This window comes from Antennarius striatus, chromosome 16, assembly GCF_040054535.1.
Source record: "Antennarius striatus isolate MH-2024 chromosome 16, ASM4005453v1, whole genome shotgun sequence".
NCBI classification, from domain to species: domain Eukaryota; kingdom Metazoa; phylum Chordata; class Actinopteri; order Lophiiformes; family Antennariidae; genus Antennarius; species Antennarius striatus.
In genome coordinates this window covers 17,172,827-17,196,136 of record NC_090791.1, presented here as the reverse complement: position 1 = coordinate 17,196,136, position 23,310 = coordinate 17,172,827, and the positions used below count along the sequence as shown (strand labels likewise).

General features: G+C 43.1%; 2 protein-coding genes across 5 annotated transcripts in view; one reads left to right on the top strand and one right to left on the bottom strand.

Moving 5' to 3' along the window:
• The first annotated feature begins 1,329 nt into the window (after positions 1-1,329).
• On the top strand, positions 1,330-10,835 carry prpsap2 (phosphoribosyl pyrophosphate synthetase-associated protein 2). 3 transcript variants are annotated; one of them, XM_068337302.1, is made up of 11 exons: positions 1,330-1,437; positions 3,364-3,524; positions 4,656-4,708; positions 6,580-6,646; positions 6,755-6,927; positions 7,030-7,145; positions 7,993-8,048; positions 8,555-8,703; positions 8,800-8,870; positions 9,487-9,633; positions 9,731-10,835. In XM_068337302.1, the coding sequence occupies exons 2-11, from the start codon at positions 3,442-3,444 to the stop codon at positions 9,887-9,889; spliced, it is 1,074 nt and encodes a 357-aa protein (XP_068193403.1). In that variant the 5' UTR covers positions 1,330-1,437; positions 3,364-3,441; the 3' UTR covers positions 9,890-10,835. The 3 variants fall into 3 exon arrangements, with proteins under 3 accessions (XP_068193403.1, XP_068193401.1, XP_068193404.1); XM_068337300.1 differs by having other exon boundaries at positions 8,555-8,870; XM_068337303.1 differs by lacking the exons at positions 1,330-1,437; positions 4,656-4,708 and having other exon boundaries at positions 3,480-3,524.
• A 255-nt stretch (positions 10,836-11,090) lies between these two features.
• Positions 11,091-23,310, bottom strand: part of LOC137609237 (neurabin-2-like) — a 28,602-nt gene continuing 16,382 nt past the window's right edge. For both annotated transcript variants that reach the window (XM_068336135.1, XM_068336136.1), the window contains exons 6-15: positions 22,646-22,778; positions 22,021-22,141; positions 21,016-21,120; positions 20,577-20,712; positions 18,776-18,919; positions 18,627-18,680; positions 18,383-18,514; positions 18,144-18,241; positions 17,921-18,017; positions 11,091-16,621 (exon numbers count right to left, since the gene is read on the bottom strand). In XM_068336135.1, the coding sequence (XP_068192236.1) occupies positions 16,568-16,621; positions 17,921-18,017; positions 18,144-18,241; positions 18,383-18,514; positions 18,627-18,680; positions 18,776-18,919; positions 20,577-20,712; positions 21,016-21,120; positions 22,021-22,141; positions 22,646-22,778 (1,074 nt within the window). In that variant the 3' untranslated portion in view covers positions 11,091-16,567. The remainder of the gene's footprint in view (positions 16,622-17,920; positions 18,018-18,143; positions 18,242-18,382; positions 18,515-18,626; positions 18,681-18,775; positions 18,920-20,576; positions 20,713-21,015; positions 21,121-22,020; positions 22,142-22,645; positions 22,779-23,310) is intronic.

Genomic DNA, 23,310 nt, shown 5'->3' with positions numbered 1-23,310 from the left:
TCTAAGTACAGCACCAAGCTCTTCCAGTCATTATGCTAAGCTAAGCTAACTATCTGCTGTTGTAACTTCAAATTCATTCCAATTACAGACATGACGAGGGATCAGTGACTTCTATGTGCAACATCAGTCTGGTCCTTCTTCTCTGTCCAACTTTCTCCAGAGTTTTACATTCTCTCTGCTCTCCAATGTGTGTGTGTGTGTGTGTGTGTGTGTGTGTGTGTGTGTGGGCAGTCTGCAGTGCTTGGATGCTGCTCTCTGCCTCCTCCACATATCCAGTGAGTTATGTAAGAACACTGAAGAGTAGCCCATATGGTAGTCACAGAGTATTTATAAATCTGTTTCTGTCTATGCAAATGCATCTCACTCGCCCAGAGCTGTGTTAACCCTTACACTCAACATGTACTGCAAACACTGCAGAGTTCATCTTCTTGAGAAATTTCAGATTTACTAAGATTTTTATTTTTAAACTTTTTTCCTTTTGAATCTATGTATCTATGTATGTATCTATGCATGTATCTATCTATGTATCTATGTATCTATGTATCTATGTATCTATCTATCTATCTATCTATCTATCTATCTATCTATCTATCTATCTATCTATCTATCTATCTATCTATCTATCTATCTATCTATCTATCTATCTCTTGCTGCTGTGAATCATTCCGACTAAAAAATATTTCATCACATATTATTTTAATGAAACCATGTTTATTTAAAACTTGACAGTCACGCCCTCTGATAACTGTGTGTTCTTAATGTGGAAGACCACACTGCCCTCTAGTGGCCGGTCTGGAACCACACACCTTCTGAGACGGCTTTGGGTTACTGCGAGAATCTACAATCGCAATCAAAACGTTGACTTTTTCTGTCAATTTTTACTACAGAACAGGTTTAATATTCATCTTTGATCGTGTTTACTTATGCCTAATTGTTAGTCGGCAATCGCTTTCAGAAAATCAAGATAAAACAAAAGATATCTTGCGAGACAACAACTTATTATACAAAACTCCTTGTTTTGATGCTGTCACTCCTGAAGCAGCAGATTACTGTTTGTAATTTTGTTTTGTAATTTTGATCATACGATGACTAAATTCTAGTGAATAACTTCTAAATACAAATATCACTGGGAAAGGGCGTTCGCGTTTTAAAATGAATGATTAACCTTTGGGTACTACTGAAATCTGTACCTACTCTACTCTCTACCATAACAAATGATTTCGTTTCTGAAAAGCGTTTACAGTTTTACAAAGACCCTGAATGCATCTCGAAACGCCTCTTTTCTGTTTGGTGCTCTATGATTGGTCAAAACTCTTACGTCCATCAAACCAGAGCACCGCTAGTTGTCGGAGTGAAAGGAACAGGTTGAAAAAGCAGGAGGCTTGTACATTTTAATAGTGCTGGTTACGCTTTATAGCGGGATCTAACACAAAGCTGGTGAGTGAATTATCTGTGTTCTGTTAAAACTCATTCTCGTGGAGATGTTTTTGACTTTTTGTGGACAAAAATTCGCTTTCCGTTACGTGGAAAATCAATTGACGCGCACTCAGAGGCTATGAACAGTTGATAAGAGACCGTCCTCCTGTAAGGGAAGCTAACGGTACCTCATGATATTACAGCCCAGCGTTTAATATCAGACACACGTTTGTCGTTATTTGTCTGAGATTTTGTTCGATAATATTTGCATCAGTACTTTTTCTACACCATTATTTGTGGAACACGTTGTTCGTCAAATGTAAAGCAGAAAGGTAAACGATGGAATTCTGCTAGCTTAGCAACGTGAGGAAGCCAATGTCGTGACTCTTTGCTAGTTTGGATTCACGGAATAACGTCATAACTCACCTAGTGTTAAATGTGTGAGTGAGCGTCATAAACCCTTAACAGGACATTTACAGATGCGAAAATAGACAAATTATTAGTCAGTTATTTGTTTTAACTGGTAAATGTTCTGGTTCCATATGCTTACATGCGGCGTGTTCCAGCCATTGTCTTTGTTTTGTTTTTGTTCCACAGCGTGGAAACGTGTCGGTCTTCCCCATGAACACGTTTCCTACAGCAGATCACTCATACAATAAAGAATTATGAATACAAAACAAAGCCACATAAACACTGAAGCAAAGGAATTGTTAAGGGAGTGCAGTGACCCGCAAACTTTAATCAGGGCTTTGAACCGGTTCATGGACCAGAAACTTTTTGCATTTTGCCAGGAACGAAAACAAAACCAAAAACTTTGTTTTTTTTAAAAAATGTCCTGGAATAGGTTATTCAATATAGTAGTAACCGGTTAATATCTTTTTTTTTTTTTTGTTTTTGAAAAAAAAATATGACCTCATGCTTCTCAATTTGTGATGAGAGAGAGAAGTTGAGGCATATCACCAGAGGTCAAGGAAAGGCAGTCTCCCAATCTCGATTACTGTATATTCATAACAGGTAAACTCTGCAGTCTGTTTATCTTTAAAAAATGTTTGATTTAGACTTTAACTCATTGGCTGCAGACATTTTCAGAGCAGAGTTCCCCGGACTCTGCTTTGAAATTTTGCAGCTTTGAAACTTTGTTGTTACCCATTTATATTATACAAGGAATGTTATTAACCAATTCAGGAACTGCATTTTTTTTCTAACCAGTTCAGGTTTGTCAAGTCTTGGGTTGAATGTAAAACCGGAAACGCTGTAAAACTGTTTCTGTTCAAAACGAACCAATTGGCTGAAAGCCCTGGTTTTAATCGACTGCTCGCCCTGAGACCTTCACATTTAAAGCTCATTTGCTATCTGATCGGTTCGCGTTTACATACACAGTATCTGTCGCTTTAAGGAGTTTGATCTTAATATCTGTAAGTCGTTTGTCTTGTGTCCTGTGGGTTAACTTGTCATCTGGTCCAGTATGTACCGTATAATTGGTGTGAAAATAACGTATTCGTGACTATTACTTCACAAGGATGTGAGGTTATTCTGAGGGCCTTATTATCCAGATGAACATGCTGATTATTATTTACAGCAGTCCTTATACTATTATTATTACCTAATGTGCATTATTACAGGTACCTAATGTGCAGGTTTTGTTTGCATAAATAGTATCACCTGTTTGCGTCAGAGTGCAGATCATTCTGGAAAGATTCTACTGCCTGCTTCCAGTAGTAATACTAATACTTCTACCATTACTACTAAACTACTAAGCTATTAATACTTGTTATCACTACTAACGTTACAAAAAAGAAAACCAACAAGCATCAAGTGTTTAGTTTGACTTTTTTCCAGTTGGTCATCATTCAAAATGCACACTCATAATTGACATTATTTATATTAGATTTCCAACTCCACTGGAGTTATAAAGAAATGTAAACCCCCCCCCCCTTCCTGATGCAGGACAACCTCAGTGGAGCGTGGGTGCCCAGGGATCCACTGCCAGAGTGTGGGGACAGCAGCGGCCAACACCCCAAAGACATGAACCACACCAAAGGCGGCCTGGTCATCTTCTCGGCCAGCTCACACCCCTCCAGCCGGGAGCTGGGCAAGAGGATCGCAGAGTGAGTGTGACCGACACGGATGACTTGTGAAAACGCAAACACACACACACACACGTGACAGAGCATATATCCAGGAATTGGTCCGGTGTCTGTCAGGGAATCTTCTGCAATTTAACAGATTCTGGGGGTTTTCCTGTCTATTGAGACACATTTAGATTCAAGAAAAAAATGCAGATTGGTTAGAAGCCAGTGTGACTTTTATTACATTCAGTTGTAATTACTTTGCATTTACTTAAATATTTTAGTTTCCATGGTGATATAAAAGCGTAGAGGTGAATAAACAAAGGAGGCAGGCAGAGTCACATGAACCAGGATGCCATTGGTCTGTTATCCACTGGTGTTTCCCTCTATAGGACGTCCACTCATGTCACTCACCTGCTGGGTAACACCCACAATCTGACACAGAATCCTGTAACACGCCAACCTGACGTCCATGGAAACTAACTCAGGAGTAGAGCAAACCTTTCTAGACGCCTTTTTTTTTTTTTTTTTGCAAAGAATAAAACTCTCCAGCCTAAGCTGGGATGCTGCAGTTTTCTAACACTAGTGTGGACAAGTTCAGTAAAACTGTACACTCGTAAATGTTTAAAACGATCTTTATGGTAATTTTACCACAAACAGATAAAACAGTTTGTTTTTGATGCCAGCGACAGGATACAGCTTCAAAATTGTATCTTACATGTAAAAAGGAACTATTTTTCTCGCTGTATTACTGCATGGTAGTCAAGTTACCATTCATTACCTCAAAACATCAAGTCTTGCTGCATTGCAACATCGCCCTAATCTGAAGGATGTCAGAAACATTGACACTGCAGAATGGACACCAGGCATGCATTCATGGACTCCATGAGGACCTTTGAGTCTATGTTTATGAAACAAACACAGCATGAAGCTCTGCAGAATGAACGTGAAGAGAAGGGGTGAAACTCAGTTTATAGCGAGTCAGACGCTGCAGAGAAAACATTTAAGTTGTTTTCAAGAGAAAGTGTCAATTATAGGATCTTACTATGTGTATTTTCCTTTTGAATTAAATGTCTTTCACTGAAAGCTCTCCTGTCCTCTGTGTGAATGTCAAATCAGGAACGTCTCTTCTGAAGCTCCTCCCCCTCTCTCTGATATTTTTTTTCCCAGGCGTTTAGGGGTGGAGCTTGGCAAGGTGCAGGTGTACCAGGAAGCCAACAGAGGTGAGACGCTGTCTGGACGCCTGGTGCTTTTGTTCAGCCTGATTTCTTCATGTAGTCATTTTGTTAATCAATGTCTGTTTTGCAAGAGAGACCTCTGGACGGCAGAATAAACAACGCAGATGAGACACAAACCATCTCTGCATGTCATTCACTCAAGGACCGTGTTCTCTGTCGTTTATTTTATTGGACTTAAAATATCTAGAAGGGTCAAATCCTTTTGCTGGGGTCTCACGTGACTTCAAACTAGTAAACTATGTTCATTAGAAAAATAAGGTATGAGAGTTTAGTACATGGTTCTGTAAAAGACAGTTAATCAAATGGAATCAAACTGAAAAACAGCCCAATATTCAAGCAGTACACAAGACAGTACAGTAACACCTGAGAAACGTCATGATGCCGCCCTGAATCTCTTTCACATTGTGTCTCTACACTACGATACCAACTGTTGGACCGGTCCGGGGCAGCTGCTGAGAAAAAGAGCAGCAACCAGATAAACGAACAAGAGTCCCGTGTGAAAAGGTTAACTATTAATATGCGTGTGTTTAAAGCAGCAGCTGTGTGCAGAGGGAAACAAGTTCTTCGAACTTCACACGTTTCAGTGAAGACGTGTGTTTTTATAAACATCTGCCACATTTTATCTGTACTGGTTTACTACCCAGTAAGAGTGAAATGTTATTCATCACCTGCTGACATTAGAACAGTCACAAGAGAACAGTTTAAATAACTCAAAAGAGTTTAAGGTCTTTCTTCCAACACAAAATACTACATTACTGACTACTGCAGTCTCCAAATCCTTCATAAGAGACGTGTTTATAATCAGGCGTTGTTAAGTTTCATGGTACTAAATGGTACTACATGCGATGGTGTTGATGATGTCAGAGGGTTTCAAACACGACCCCGACAGTAGATGGGTTCATGTTAACCTGCAGGATGAGAAGACGTTAGCTTGTTTTCTGACCAGTGTTTCATCTTGGAGTGTTTGTGGCGTCCTGTGAGTCGTGTTTCGGGTGTTTCTGACCTAAAGAAGTATTAACCAAGAAATTCAAACTTGCTTTTATCTTTTGCACTCTGTCCATGTTGTTGTGCTCAGTGGACTCGATACACTTTGTGTTCAGTCTTCTGAGAGTTTCTCCCAGGCTATGCCCAGACATGCTTATCACACAATGCTAACGCTAGTGAGACAAAACAAAGAAAAAACATCCGGGTGACGGATTGCTCAGCAAAGATAGTGTTCTGTGCTTTGGTAGCTAGTCAGAATATACCTTTTTGTCAGAATTTACCTTATTGTCAGAATATACCCTTTAGTCAGAATGTACCTTATAGTCAGAATTTACCTTATTGTCAGAATATACCCTTTAGTCAGAATGTACCTTATAGTCAGAATGTACGTACCTTATTGTCAGAATGTACGTACCGTATTGTCAGAATGTACCTTATAGTCAGAATGTACCTTATAGTCAGAATTTACCTTATAGTCAGAATGTACCTTATAGTCAGAATTTACCTTATAGTCAGAATGTACCTTATAGTCAGAATGTACCTTGTAAGATCCACATAGGTTCGTACTTAAAGGGGCGGACTAACGCATCGAGGGACTGGTTCTTGTTCCGTCGGACGTCTGACTCAGGAAGCATTTCAGTTTCTAATCTCTGGACTGGGGGACACACATTTCTGGAATGCTCGTATCTCCAAATTCACATGGCAGGGGTGGGGGTGTGTTTGTGAGGAACAATGGGCTCAGACAGCCCCGCGTTGAAACTGGCATGCCTGGCAGGCTTTGTAACAAGCTAGGAGTGTGTGTGTGTGTGTGTTTGAATGTGTGTTTATTTGATCTCACCATTCCTCTCCTCAATCACATTTTGTTTCCATAGAAACACGGGTACAGATCCAAGAGTCTGTGCGAGGCAAAGATGTCTTTGTGATCCAGACGGTGTCCAAGTAAGAAGACACACACACACACACACACTGCTAAAGGTTTTATCCTCCTGACACATCTGGCTCTTATCACACACACTGTCTGTCCTTCTCTGCCTCCTGCTGTGTCAGAGACGTGAACACCACCATTATGGAGATGCTGATCCTGGTGTACGCCTGCAGGACGTCCTGCGCCAGAAGCATCACAGGCGTCCTCCCCTACTTCCCCTACAGTAAGCAGTGTAAGATGAGGAAGAGGGGCTCCATTGTCTCCAAGCTCATCGCCTCCATGATGTGTAAAGCTGGTGAGTTCCCACAATCCACAGCCAAAGAATCTCTCAGATCAGAACTCCCCAACCGGTGTGGCTGGGTGTGTGAACGCTGTCCTACTGATGGTGTGTGTGCAGGACTCACCCACCTGATCACCATGGACCTCCATCAGAAGGAGATTCAAGGCTTCTTCAACATCCCAGTGGACAATCTGAGAGCCTCGCCCTTCCTGCTGCAGTACATCCAGGAAGAGGTTAGAGCCCCAGCACACACACACACACACACACACGCACACACACACACACACACGCACACACACACACACACACACACACACATCGTTTGAATATTGTATGAGATCCACATTTGTTTTCTTGTGACCACACAGCACTCAGAGGCCTGTTTGTATTTGTCTGGCAGAAAATTAGATTTATTTTTACATTTTAAATTTTAGAAGGGGTTACGGTTTTCAGTTTGAGTGCTCCGTGGCGTGTACAGCGAGCGTGTTTGACTTGGGATGCTTCTCCTTATCTAATAAAGAGAGGAGACAATGCTGCTAATGTTAGCCTCCAGTCAGTCTGTAGACACTGTCCATAGTGAACGTGGCTTTCCTCCTAATACGGTAACCTCATAGGATAATGCAGTTTACTGCAGAACCCTTATAGGTGATGGACATGCTAAGGCAGGGGTGTCAAACTCATTTTCATGTATCAGCATAACGGATGTCATTATTACTTATTCAAACACAAGTTAGGACATTAACTTTGTTTTTTGTTAAAGTTAAAATAGGCTTAATTACTGCATTGTTGGAAATGTAGTTATTATTTATTTTTAGACACTCTGACCCTATATGCTCTGGCGGGCCACATAAAATGATGTGGCGGGCCACATTTGGCCCCTGGGCCATGAGTTTGACACGTGTGTGCTAAGGTGTGATACAACTGTTTCAGTCCATTCCTCTGACACAGGGTCACATGACTCTGGAGCGTGAATGGCCTGTCGTGTCCATCCAGTTGCTAGGCTGCCGACCGTCTGTGTGATCTCTGATGGGCGGCGGTATGCAAAGCTCTCACGTTGTTCTGTTTTCCATCAACCTGCAGATCCCAGACTACAGAAATGCTGTGATTGTTGCCAAATCCCCAGCCTCCGCCAAAAGGTATGTCCTCCTTCAGATCACCTCCAGCTGCAGTAACTCATTAAACGTCCTCGCTAACTCACCAGCTAATCATAAACCAGGGTTCTCCTTCTAACTCTTGTTCTCCTCTGAAGCTCGGCGTGTCTTTTTTTGCTACAGTCCTGTGGTAAAACCGCCAGGGGGAGCCAAAGTTGTATTTAATAAACCATGAGTAACTTTTAAGGCGCTCTCAGTGTTCTCTTTTCTTCTTAAGGAAACAGTTGTCGTTGTTTTCTTACTTCCATGTTGGTGGGAAGCCTTTAAAGTTTCAAAATCCACAATTCTTATTTTGCACAAAGCAGCATTCCCCTCAATAAACTGAAGATGGTAAATGTTCCCTCACCTAATATGACTCCAGAGTCTGAGCATTGTGTCACACACTACCTCTGTCGCCTCTGTGGGGCCTGACACTGACTGTGACTGCAGAGATTGTGATTGCGTGTCAGTTTCACCCAGCAGCTCATGAATCCGTCCCTCTCTGCGTTTAGAGCTCAGTCGTTCGCCGAGCGGCTGCGTCTGGGGATAGCGGTGATCCACGGCGAGGCTCAGGACGCCGAGTCAGACCAGGTGGACGGGCGACACTCCCCACCCACCGTCAAGACCACCGGAGCCATTCACCCCAGCATGGAGATCCCACGTAATGCTAACACGCTTGCTAACACCACACAGTCACAGGCAGACATTCCTTTCACGGAGAATCTAACCACATCTCTGTGTGTGTCGTCGTTTCCAGTGTTGATCCCCAAAGAGAAGCCTCCCATCACCGTGGTCGGAGATGTAGGAGGACGGATCGCCATCATTGTGGTGAGACTTGGTGTGACTGGTCATGAATGTATGAATCTGATGTTTAATGCTGAGCGGATATACCTCCTTTGAGCCGGTACAACCGTGGGAACTGTGCGTTCTAAAGTTGAGGTTTTTCTCGCATCTTAGAAACGGAGGCTGTCCTCTGATGAGAGCTGGTGGACACTGTTTATGGAGACGTCATCTGCAGACTCTCACTTAGCATCGCTCTGAATGTTTGATCCATTGTAGAAACAATCAGCTGAAACCTTCAGATTTGTCTAAATGTGTCATTTAAAGGACAAAAACTTCCTGGGGTGTCATCGGTGATCCTTTGTTTGAATTAAATGTTTAAAAAGCATCAAAGTTTTCTGAAAATCTTGTTGAAACGGAACTTTCCTTGGGTCTCTGAACGCAATGCACTTCCGGATGCTGTCAGCCAATAGAATGCGCGTACGGTATCACGTGACTACCCCCCCCCCCTCCACCGTTCTGTGACTGGCGGAGGGGGTCACAGAGAGGAAGCGTTCACGTCATTGTGTTCCAGGTTCCTCAGAGGAAGCAGCTGCTGTTGACTAACTGTTGGTTAGAGACGTTCTGACGACCGACCTCTGACAGCTGATTGGTTGTTCCGCAGGATGACATCATCGATGACGTCGATAGCTTCGTGGCGGCGGCGGAGACGTTGAAGGAAAGAGGAGCCTACAAGATCTTCGTCATGGCGACGCACGGCATCTTGTCCTGCGACGCCCCCCGGTTCATCGAGGAGTCGGCCATAGACGAGGTGAACGCTCACGTCAGACCGTTCCTCCGCTGCTGGCCCAGACCCCCGCCTCGCTCACCTCACACTCCTCCCTCACCTCCTCCCTCTCCCCCCTCAGGTGGTGGTGACCAACACCATCCCCCATGAGCTGCAGAAGCTCCAGTGTCCAAAGATCAAGACGGTGGACATCAGCATGATCCTGTCTGAGGCCATCCGCCGGATCCACAACGGGGAGTCCATGTCCTACCTGTTCAGGAACATCGGGGTGGACGACTAAACTTCACCTTCTGCCTTTTCAGGTCTCAGACGCAGAGGACTGAATGTCAAACACTGTAGTTACTAAACAAAAGAATAGGTTTCCTAGCATCACATCCTCCTCTGAGGGAACACACACACACTAGTCTTTCTGCTTCCTGTGACTGACCACACACACAGACACACACCAGTGTCTCCAAAGGCCACACCCCCTCGTTTGACTACCTGCATCTCTTCCTCAGTCCCATTTTCATATCCAGGTTCTCTGCATTCCCCTCCATGTGTCTCCATAGCAACATAAAATGTGTGTTTAGAACATGCTCGTATTGATTGTGTCGTTCGGTCCGACATCACTGAGGCCTTCACACACACCTGTGGCTAAGCTAACCGCTCGTGTTTATGTAGCTAATACAGAGCATGCTAAACCAGCGTATGTCATGTGTGAACGTGCTGCTAATATGGTTTAGACTACCAGCAACAAGTCATATACTGCACCTGTGTGGTTGCCATAGGATCCAGATTCTAATCTGGAGTCAAATCTACTGGTTGCTAATCTGAACTGGACGTGATTCAGGAATATTTTTCTCAATATGGCCAATCAAAACAGGCATTGCAGTCGTGTGTGTGTCTTCTTCCATGTCACACGGTGGGCCGTCATTTCTGTGTTTATTCATGTGTTCACGGTAATGAAGCGTTTCTCCAGCTACCAGTTTAAACCACATTTAGAGTTAAAGGTTGTGTTCGGTTCTGAAACAGATCCAAATGTTTTGTAAATGAGTTCCTGATCCTGAATTTCAACGTTCACTTCCTGAGTTTCAAGGTTCCAAACTGCAGCTGAAGCTTAAAGATAGTAAAAAGAAACTTCTTCTGATGACTGAAGCAGGTCTTTGTCACTAAACCAGATGTGTTCCAAAATGTTTTGTATTTATTTTCAAATTTAATATGAATAAATATGAGAAGAAGGTAAAGAGTGGATTGTCTTTTGGTGTTTCGTAGCTTCAAAGCTGTGATCGGTCCTCATGACTTAATACAGGAAAAAAGAACAGCAAACATTAAAATTATCATTGAATTGATCTGATCTGGAATTCCCATCCTGTCTGAGGTTCACATAGATTAGAAATGAACTTTATTCATCCCCTGTAGGAGAAATTATTTGTCATTTGGGTCATTGAAAAATAATATCCATCATTTTTGCTGTGATTTTATTGATGATGTGTGATTACTGGTTATTACTTCACAACTATCACAAAATTCTACTTTATTCTACTAAACTAAACAGATGTCAGTTTGTGTTTGAGAGGAACTTTACGATCTCCTTCAGGTTGTTAGTTGTGGAGCTCCAGTAGTGTGTTTCCATTTCACACTAGGTTATTCGTTTAAGGTAGTTTTTAGTACAGTTTGTAATAGAATTAGAGAAAGGACCCGACATACAGACTGTATGAACATCATACAGATTCATCAGCTGGACACTAGAGGGCGCTCCGTTATCACAAGAGCTAAATTCACATTGATGCATTAGTATAAGAATATATATTAATATTTCACTGTCGACATTTTACTACAAAAACTGATATTCTCCACTACAATTCAGGTTAACTTGTAATAAATTATTTTTGAACAAGTGTTTAGAGATCGGTCCACTCCTGAGCTGATCTAGAAACAAACATCTTGCTTAAAGATAGCAGATCTTTAGAGAGCGTTGCATCTCTTCCTCCTCCAGCACTCTAAATATAGTGATACCTCACTAGTGAACACACACACACACACACACACACACACACACAAAGGAACAGTAACTGGCAGAGAAACACTGTTTTTCCCTCATTTTTCTTGTTTATTTGTTGATGACAAACAGGTTTTGGTTCAGACAGACATGGTGGCATCAACTAAACACACCCTGGCAGAGAAGGGGGGGGTCTGTTTCAGACGCGTGATGATTTCAGATTGTCCCGCTCACACCGTTTGGCACCGCTGCCTCCGCGCTCATTCAGCTAAAGATGCTTCCACTGGCTGTATTTAAAGAAGTCAAACCAGGGGTTAGTTGGCCCTGTGATAATCTGGCGACTTTTCAAGGGTGTAGCCTTGTCAAGCGTAAAGCCGTGACCCGGGTGTGGATAAGTGGCCGAAGACGGGACGATTACTGATCGTCTGGTCGGTAAGAAAACGAATGAGAGAATGAATCCGTGAGTTACAAAAAGGGATGAAATTGTTCTGGAAGATCTTATAAAACCAAACGTTAGAACGAATCAGACATGCAAACCAGTATGATGGGGGGGTGGGGGGTTGGGGGCTCTTCCTCAGGTCCACAGTGAGGATCAGGACAAACCCGCATGAAATCTGTCGGTTTGTCTAAACTAGTGATATTAATAATATAATGATAGGGATAACAAACATCTACCATCACTTTTGACCCTTGTGCAAGGCACCAACCCCCCCTCAGCTGCCCCAGCAGAGAGGACACCAGTGGACAACGGGGTCAAAGCTCAGCTCCCAGAACGAAAAGCAGTGGAAAAGAGTTCAACTCTGATCTACAGTCAGAGGAAAACTTCTTCCGATAAAGAATGGAGGTTAAATCGTTTTAATTCTGACTGTAAAGTTAAAGGATTGATGAGAAGAACAGTGAACGTTTGATGGAGAAAGGCATCAATCTGTCGACAATCTGTGATTAGGATTAAATGCTGTCGCGCTACAATCCGTCAGCCTTCCAACATGCAGTTTGTGTGTTGTTCTGGTAACACACTTGGTTGTGATGGGCGGACAGGAGGGGGAACCACTGTGATCGTCAGCTACAACTAGCACACATCTGAAGGCTGGTAAAGGCAAAAGCAGCAGGTTAACTAACACTAACCAGTCCTAGCAAGGCAGCGTGTTCACAGACGTGTTCACAGGTTTACACCCAAAACCCAGCGGCGTCTGTACAGCTCACGTGGGTTTGACAGAGATGAATACAAACACATAGGAAATAAAAAAAACACTCCAGTGAGACGATTATGGCTGATTTTCATTCCTTTAAAAGTCGGAAGGTTTCTGTCTGGGAGGGCGATGTCGACACGGCAGTACGGGGTGTAGAAAAAAAAAAAAAAGAGCTCACACCCCACCATCGACCTGACGCTGTGTTTAGTGGAGACACGGGAAATCTGATGTCAGCGATCTCCTTCAGGTCAGAGGTCAGGATGGGCTCAAACACACATTAACCAGCGAGACGTCCAATTTTCAACATTTCACTGAAACCCCCTCACGTCCACTTCATGGTGGCAACCGTGAAAAACACCCGGAGCTCATCGCTTCCTGTGAGAACAGTCAACGCTTTCAGAGAAGGAATTCCTCCGATGCATCGGATAAACGTCGAGACTTTGCTGCTGGTGTGGGTAAAAAAATAAAACATCCGAAACGCCAGGAATCACAAAACCTACTGCCGATTTTGTGTAACTGTGATGCTGAAGATCTCACTACTAGGACATTCTACCGTGCCAAGGGAAAACACAATCACATCTTATTGCCTGATGGGTTCATCGTTTTCTCATTTCAATGGATGTAATCTAACCAGAGCTCGCCAGCAAGCTGGATGAGATGATCTCCATGGAGACACACGCAGGATATGAACTCAGAATAATACAGGTGATAAAATCAGAGCAGCAAAATACAGTCAGCCAGTGGGGAACCTGTTTCTAAGTCACGTTTGAACGCAGCCCAACGAGCACCGCTTTTTAAACCACATGCAAACACAAACCTCATATCGGGAGTCGTCGTCAACCGCAGGATAAGAGTCAAGCATGTAAGATATGTTCAGCTGGGTTTCTTTATTCCAACAATTTTAAGATTGCGACAAACCGAGAGACGATCTCCTGTCACGACGCCTCTGCAGAAGAGATTTAAAAACAGCTGATGTGTTTGGTTTTGTTTGCCTCAAACGTATTGATCGGGCGCTTTTGGAACATTTCTAGACGACACCAGCGTTCTAAGGCTAACACGACGTTCTCTTAACACCGGTGCTGGGCCTCCTAACCCCAACCCTAACCTCTGACCCCTAACGTGAGACTGTCGACACGACGCTGTGGCTCAGGTTCACGTCAACATCTGAGTAAAAATCATACATCAAGCAAGAAAACACTGATACTGAATCCTGATCAAAGTGTGAATAAAAAAAGATCTGGAAGGCTTTACTCCTTCTTCAATTCAATTACATTTTAGGATTAGGATGTTAGCATGCTGTATTAGCATCTGTGGATCGCTATAGGAATAAGCCAACTAGCTACCAGAGCCTGACATGTATACTGGTAGTTTTATATGGAAAGAAATAAAACACATAAATATCACATTTATAAGTAACTGAGTAGCTAATTTTCAGTTTTAACCGCTACTGAATACTTGTTATTACATTGATGCTATTTACTTTATAACACATAAATTACTCTACTGAAGTATCTTACACTGAAAACCTAATCTGTCTGATTTGTGTGGTCTGAGTTCTCTTTTGTTCCCTGTTTTCAAAGAAGGTAGTTTAAAGTTTTAAAGTGTTTAGTTAGAGAACAAAATTTAGAAAAAAGAATGTTAGAGGAGAATGTTCACTGAAAACCAATCAGGGATAAAATAGAGTGAGGAAAAACAGCAATGTGATTGGACCAGGCGTCAGTCACATGATCAGGACAGGAAACGTACAGGTCATCAGTGGAAACTTCAGGCACTGCAGTTTTGGAATTTGGACACTAAGAAACAGGAAGAGGGTTCAAACCACAAAGGTCAGACAGAGGTCGCGTATAAAAATCAACTATCAATTCATTGGTATCTAAATTTAAATACTGTTTATTCAGTAGTAGCTGCATCTTATAAAAATTACTATATTTCTACTGTTATTTATTTTTGAAAAAATCTTTATGGCCTTTATTTGATTCAGCTGTAGCTTTTATTATTGGCTGTAGGAGAACTAAAGGGTCGCTATCGGTTACCATCGGACTGACAGGACCCATCCAGGAGGGGAAGAGATCGGCTCCCTTTTGTCTGTCAGCATGATCACAAGTATTATTATTACTTTTAGTGCAAAAACTACTTGATGGATTTTCAAGAAACATTTAGGTTTGGTGGGTTTGTAGACATGAAGAACCAATTATATTGAGGAGGGGGTCGACAAACGGGTCAAGATTTTATCAGTTAGACTAAAACGGATCCCTGATTCAGGTTTAACTTTCTTGAACACGGCGAGAACTCAAAGAAGTTATTGAAAGATTTGCTTGAACTTTTTGTTTCGACCAGAAAGAGGACATGCTGACTCCGAACAGCTTAGGAAGGGAACACTGGATCTTTTCATCACTGTAATATCCTGATGAAGATTGGTATTTATTTTGGCGTTCATTCATCATTAACTAAAATAAAAAAGAAATACTTGTATTAGTGAAGCCTTTATATGAAAACCATGAAAAATAAATATTGGCCTCAAAAATGTAAATATTTTTCAGGAACTTTTGGCACTTTTGTTGTAACGATTTACGACCTCAGTCAAAGAGATTATCTCTGCCTCCATCTCAGCGACGCATGTTGTTCACGCGACGTATTTCTGAATACTGATCGCTCTCCCACGTCCCAGTGTAACCAGTATACGACACCCGACCCTGGATAAGAATAAAGATCTTCACATCCTGCACCTACTCAACAATAAAACACACGACCGTCAGCATAGCTGGTGTGCATGTAAACCCACACACACACACACACACACACAACTTAGTAAACACCAACAGATAAACACCAAACCTCTGAACACACACACACACACACACACACACACGACTATTCACACCCTGTTTTTCCACTGACGCTGATAGAGCGATGAAACAGACGGGATCTGGACTACAAAAACCATTCCATCACTCGTCACGCCGCCTGACGCTCAGCTCATTTCTGAAGCCGTGTTAACACTTAAATATACGTATAGAATATATACAAACAGTGTGCAACACACTCCTGCTTGATTCATTCCATCCCTTGCAGAGGCTAGAAAAGAGAAAACAAAAGGCTGAGGTGAGAGTTTGGTTTTTTTTTTCACAGTTTTTGTCACTCATCAGAAATGTATCTGCCGTCTTTGTTAAACAGTTTTTATTACTTGAATATTAGCAGGCGGTGGCTATTTCCTTTGAAAAAGTTATCCAGAGCAAACGCAGTTCGAGTCTTGAGGAGGGAAAATAAAAATGAAGCGGACGTTTCTCTCTGTAGTTTTTTGATCGGGATCGAAAATGCCTCGTAATGTGACAAAAAAAAAAAAAAAAGGGGATGTTTCAGCAAACCTCCAGTTCACAACGGTTCTCTGTCGCTGCTGTAAAGCACTTTTGTGACGAGCAGATTGAAGAAAAGTGCTTCTTAAAATAAACTGAAAATCCCGATAAGATGCTGTAGAAACGCCGATGCAGGTGATCCACAAAGAGGCCGGGGAGCCGAAAGTGGTTTCTGGATTGCCAAGGAAGACACACACGAGGATTCTGGGAGTTAGGTGAGGATGCATTCTGGGATTGACAGCGCGCTAAAGCAGATGTCAGATGAGAGGTCGCTTCTTTCCTCGCCCTCTTTTTAATGAGCGTCATCCCTGTTGTCACGTGACTAATCGTCTGCGCGGTAAATGATTGATCGGAGTGAATGACAGCTCAGGTCGTGATGAAGGCAGAGCTCCTCCTCTTCCAGTCACAGACAGAAGGTCGGAGGGGGCGGCGGTCTAGGAGGGGTGGGGGGTCTTCAGGGAGTCCACTTTGGTCTCCAGGTCTGTAATCTGTAGACACAATGCAGGATGACGACATGCATTTAATCTGTATCTCATTGTACACAGTCCAAGCCGCTGCTTTAGGTGCGCTTGTTTTTAGCACTGGCTTCTCTGGTGCTTCACTTTCACAGCCTAGTGAACGTAGTGAACGTAGTGAACGTAGTGAACGTATGAAGGAACACACTCCTCAACCGATTAGAGCCGCATTCTTCTTGTCCTACGAGGATTCTATTATTAACCCTATTTACTATCATAATGTCTCAATAAGTACAAATACATACACCAACAAACACAAACGTGTTTCAGCTGTAAAGATAACACCGCTTGTTTATTCTGAAGTGTACTTATATGAAACTTTATGATTGTTAAGCTTTATATTTGTTAAGTACAGTATTTTAAGCACTAAAACGCACACCGGATTATAAAGCGCACTGGATTACAACGTGCACCGGGCTATAAACCGCACCGGACTATAAAGCGCACTGAATTATAGAGCGCACTGGATTATAAAGCGTACTGGATCATAAAGCGCGCTGGATTATAAAGCACAGTGGATTATAAAGCGCACTGGGTCGTAAAGCGCACTGGACCATAAAGCGCACCAGATTATAACATGCACTGGATTATAAAAGGCACTGGATTATAAAAGTGCACTGGACCATAAAGCGCACTGGATTATAACATGCACTGGATTATAAAAAGCACTGGATTATAAAACGCACCAGATTATAAAGAATACTGGACTATAAAATGCACCAGATTATAAAGCACACTGGATTATAAAGTGCACTGGACTATAAAGCGCACTGAATTATAGAGCGCACTGGATTATAAAGCGTACTGGATCATAAAGTGCACTGGATTATACTGTAAAGCACAGTGGATTATAAAACGCACTGGATCGTAAAGCGCACTGGATTATAAAGTGCACTGGACCATAAAGCGCACCGGATTATAACATGCACTGGATTATAAAGGGCACTGAATTACAAAACGCACCAGATTATAAAGAATACTGGACTATAAAATGCACCGGATTATAAAGTGCACTGGATCATAAAGTGCACAAGATCATAAAGTGCACTGGATTATAAAACGCACTGTTGGTTTTTGAGAAATTTCAAGGCTTTTATGTGTGTCTTATAGTGTGAAAAACCCTGTAGTTCTGAAGTGGAGGTGGTGTTTCCTGTGGGAGGTGTGTGTGTGTGTGTGTGTGTGTGTGTGTGTGTGTGTGTGTGTGTGTGTGTGTGTGTGTGTGTGTGTGTGTGTGTGTGTGTGTGTGTTTGTGTGTGTGTGTGTGTGCCCGACCTTCTCCTGCAGGTTTTCCGTCTCCTCTTTGTGCGTCGCTTCACTTTCTTCTTGAGCTTGACGCTGAATTGTCTCGTTCTTCAGGTGCTCGATCTCCCTGTGTGCACGCGCGCACACACACACACACACACAGACACACACACACAGACACACACACACACACATTAAAACAATCTGTTTTCCACTCCTCCTCCTGATCTCCTGGTACGTCCCTCCTTCTTACTTCTGCTGGTACTCCTTGATCAGCCTCTTGGCTTTGCTGTATTTCCTCTCTAGCGTTTGGTACTGGGCCTGGGTTTCTTTTAGGTGTTCATCCACTGCCTGCACACACACACACACACACACACACACACACACACACACACACACACACACACACACACACACACATTTAGAAAAAGGAAGCTGGTATCATGAGTGTATGAGCTGATAAGGGCGGATGTTTTCTCTGGGATCAGTTACCTTACACAGGGACTGAGCCTCCATCCAATAACCCTCCAGTTTCTCCATCCTCTCTTTGCTGTCTCTGATATTTTGCTCCAACTGAGCGCGCTCCATTCGCCAACGCAACTTATCCTGCTCCGCATGAGCCAGCTGGAGCGGGGGGGGGGGGGCAGGAGGAGGAGGTGGAAGGTGGGAGTTAGTCAGATCACGAGTGTGTTTGATTTGCTATCGCTAACGGAGACGGACGTCTCAGACGTCTCACCTTCCTCTTCAGCAGCTGGATCTCCGCCTGGGTGACGGCGTGTTTGATTTGGAGCTGCGGACGCACAGACGGACGGACGGGGTGTAAAAAAACAAACACGTGGACGGGAGTGTGTTCAGGACACACACACCATCAAAAGAAACAGGTACCTCCTTGAATTTGTGGGCCAGCTTTTCGGGATCCAGCTCCACCGGAGACAACATGTCCTGGTTCTCGGCCAGGTCAAACACCTCGATGCAGTTTGGGAACACGGGGCTCATCTCCTCCTCCTCGTCCGTCGCGTACTCACCTGTCTGCAGGTAGAGACGGAGACAAAACCTTCAGAACAGGACTCATGTTATGTGTGGGGGGAGGATTAACACACTTCTGTGCTCATCCTGTTGATTTCAATATCTGCTTGGTTGTTGTAACAAAACTTTTTCACACACTTTGAAGACCGTGGCTGAAAACAATAATGTGGCTAATTCAGGGATTTTCAAAGGCTAAGGAGCTTCTTGCTACCAAAATATTTAGTCTTTAATCTTTGTCTTGAGCTTTTAAAAATTCCATCCATCCATCATGTTCTTGAAGATGAGACGATCACAATCATCTTGTCCTCATCCACTTTTCTGCTTTGAGGGTCACGGGAGCTGCTAGAGACTATCCCGGCTGGCTACAGGCGGGGTACACCCTGGATGTGTCGCCAGCCCATCACAGAGCCACATGAAAGACAAACAACCACACACACACACACACACCTAAAGAAAATATAGAACAAATCAATCCACCTAAACTGCGTGTTTCTGGAGGAGGGAGGAAGCTGAAGAAACCGGAGAGAACCCACGCAGACATGGGGAGAGCATAACTCGCTCCAAAGGAATCAAACCTAACAATTTTTATTATATTTGCTCTTCGTATTTTAAACTACAGTCTGCTGTCAGGTAAATTTTTTTTTAGAAGAAACATCTGAACGTTCATTCTTCTTTATGTCTTTTTAATTTTCTGGATGTACCAGCACGACACACACTCTTGTCGTCTCTCAGTGGAAGCTGGTGACGAAGAACGATGGTGACTTCCAGTCATCACTTTAATTCCACTGGACAGCATAATTTACTGATTAGTTATGCCGGAGTGACAGAGACAGTTAATCAGTTCTGATTCTCTGCTCCGATCACATTCGGTGATCTTGATGACTCCCATTATAAATAACAGTGATCTGAACACAACTGTTCAAACGTTGTCTGTTTCACAAACGACCCAAAAACACCCCACACAACCTCATCAGATGTTCACATGTTGACATAAAAATCACTCGTATTCACTCAAAAGGCCTCCAAAAAAATTAATTAAGCACTAAAAGTAGAAAACCTCTCTTTAAATCGTTCAATAAAGACATGATGTATGAGTCTCACACACGTCCCGGGACAGAATGACGTGGTCACATGACCAAATGACAACACAAGCAGCAGCTGTGTGTACTATAGCTATATTTACATAAAGGATCTTGAAATACAGAAAAACCCCTTGAGATTTACAGACATTGTCAGCGTTAAGATGTAGAAACACAGATGTCATTTTGTCCAGGCAAAAATAAAAAAATAATCTAAGTGAGAGACTTCAGTTCGGTACGAGGACCCCGGTGTGAATAACTGGAATAATTCAACATATTAGTTAATTATTAATTGTTAATTAAATTTATGGTTTCAATGTTTCAAAGCACTCAGTAATTTAAATATTAATTGTTGTAATTCATGTTCTATATACATTAACATGCAGACTATAGGTCCAGGTTAGTGCAGTACTCCGTCTGACCACAAGGTGGAGACGCTCCACTGAGTCTCAACCTGTGAGCCACGTGGTGACACACAGACCGACATTTTGTCACACACAAACACACACACACACACACACACACACACACACACACACACACACACACACACACACACACACACACACACACACACTCACCTCCTCATCGTCGTCCATGTACTGTTTGTACCTCTGCTCCATCATCTCCCTCTGCCATCGCTCCTGCTCCAGGGTCTGCTGGATCAGCTGAGCCACTTCACTCTGCTCCCCAGGCTTCTCCCGACCAATCACAAACCTGCAAAAGCCAGCAGCACATTTAATGATCTCAAAAGAAACACGTTTGTAAATCTGAATCAAGACGCACACAAAGTGCAAACCTGAAAACAACACACCACATGCACAATTCACACCTTGAAAATGCACCACTCACAAACCTGAAAAACTTAGCACATACCAACCAAAAACCTGCAAAATCTGCAAAGAATTTACAATTCAAAATCAGAAAACGACTTGTGATTAAAACAAGAAGGTATAGATAAGGCGATGAAGGTGTGTGTGTGTGTGTGTGTGTGCAGGAGTAACGGTGTGTGTGTCACACCTGACTGTGCCGCTGGTGTTACGGAGGACGGAGGCCGCGAGGCTCTGAGTGACGCCCACCAGACTGGTTCCATCCACCTCCACGATCAGATCGTTCACCTGGATCCTACACAGTCACATGATCACTTGAGTTTCACCGAATCACAGCAGCCACACCCACACACCGTCAGTCTCGCCTCCTTGTTTCTGGTTGTCATGACGACCACATAAATGAGAGCTAAGGCCTGAACGATGTCATTCCCTCACGTTTCACATATAATCAGGGGTAAATTGTTTTGCACCACATTAATGTTACTGAGGACACACTGTGTCTGTGACGTGGAAAGAAAAATAGTCTGGTTTTTTTAGCTCAAGTGTTGAAAAAATAAAATACAATAATTTTAGGCTACCTGCTGAATTAAAGTAGGATTTGGCAGAGAGGATCCCTTAAACACAGCAAAAGTCTGACTAAGTGTTGGAAAAATAAAATAAAAGAATGAATATTTGACCCCAAACACAGGTCTGAACCCTCACAATAAGCAAAAACTCAGTAAACATCCTGCGACACCCCTGAATTCAAAATTTTACCCTGACCTACTTTCATAGGTCAGGGTCATTTAATATCCAACATGTAACTGGTGCATTCTATTTGTCATGAGGTTTCAGAGATGTGTACCTAAAAAGGTATAAAAGTAAAAAGGTGACCTTGACCTAGTTTTTCAAGGTCAAGGCTGTGATATAATTTTCATCCCCTTGTCTCCCTGAATATAACGCCTTTTGTTTCGTCTTTCTATCTTATCTGGTTCCTGAGATATGTGCAAAAAAATACCAGGATAGAAAATATCTCAGACCATAGATCAAAGCTAGTGATTTGATCTATGGTCAGCTATTGGAGTCTGGTTAAAACGCCAAAGGCAGCTGTTAAACCTGTAACTTTGTGTCATGTGATCAGCTGAGGGAAGGCAGAAGACCGTCCCGTATGAGGAGTAGAGATGAATTGTGGGTAACGGTCGGATGAAAAGGGTACCTGCCGTCTCTCTGCGCCGCTCCGCCCTCGGTGACGGTCTTAACAAAGATGCCCAGTTTCTCCAGACCCATGTCAGCTCCTGCACCCATCCCTATGATGCTGATGCCCAGACCATCACTGTCTGAGAGACACACACACATCACGTTGACCTCTGACCTGTTAGCATTTATTATACACTGGTCCATGAATGAGTCCATCATTATCTGGAGGCGATGCGTCGGTCACACTAATCCTTATTCTGTGCCTACATGTATTGTATTGTATATAATGCTGTGCTGGGAGCAGCCGTCATGGATGGTTGCTGGTTCTAATCCATTAACTCCAGAATTATTAGGGGCTAATTAGGCTAATCCGAGCTAACTTTAATCCCATTAAAGGATAATGTAGAAGCTAGCAGACAGAGTGCGTCCACTAGCAGCGCCCTGCCAGTTACAGCGTGAGTGTGTGTGTGGTTACATAAGAGGCTTGACTGAGTGACTCTCAATTACAGGGAAGACGTATGTATGTGTGTGTGTGTGTGTGTGTGAGTGTGTGTGTGTGAGAGTGTGTGTGTGTGTGTGCGTGTGTGTGTGTGTGTGTGTGTGTGTGTGTGTGTGTGTGTGTGTGTGTGTGTGTGTGTGTGTACCTTTCTCCAGCTCCACAGGAAACAGGTCCAGTTTCTCCACTCTTTTCTCCAGCTCGTACTCAGCTGAAGCCGCCATCGGGTCGACGTCTTCATTGCGGCGATCGTAGTCTTCGTTGGAGTATGTGGTGAACACCTGTGTGAAGGTGAAAGGTCAAAGTTCAGAGCTTCCCTCTATAGTAGTGTACCTCTGAACTTACTGTTTGCCTTTCACGAAGGCCTGAGGGACACTAGGAGACCGGTGAATACTATCTGCCAGAAGACGTCATCATCATCATCATCATTCATTCATTCATCCTCCCTACTGCTTCATCCGTTGGTGTGGCATCATCATCATATGACACGTAAATCGTAAACACAAATTTCACACTGCTAATTTATTCAGCTTAAACGTCTCCTCTATGTTATTAAAGAGGATCAGCGTCCAAACATCACATCTAGTTCCAACAGGAAGTCAGAAGGTTCCCTCAGAGCTGCTGGACTGGAAGCCATCGGTTCAACCCGGCTGACCTGGAACACTCCTTCAGACCAGATCCTACATAATGAATATTTTACATCATTAAAAGCGGTACCACTTGATATTCACGCCAGCAATCTGATAGAGCGATCACTTTTATATCAACACCCAGATTTGCACACGCGAAGCTCTAACTCGTCTCCATCTTCTC

Excerpts from the sequence above, each read along its gene's own strand:
- prpsap2 (XM_068337300.1), top strand. The coding sequence starts at position 3,442 with ATGAACCACACCAAAGGCGGCCTGGTCATCTTCTCGGCCAGCTCACAC. Across the intron at positions 8,049-8,554 it reads TCCCCAGCCTCCGCCAAAAG|AGCTCAGTCGTTCGCCGAGC; the intron begins GTATGTCCTCCT and ends CTCTGCGTTTAG. Across the intron at positions 8,871-9,486 it reads GACGGATCGCCATCATTGTG|GATGACATCATCGATGACGT; the intron begins GTGAGACTTGGT and ends GTTGTTCCGCAG.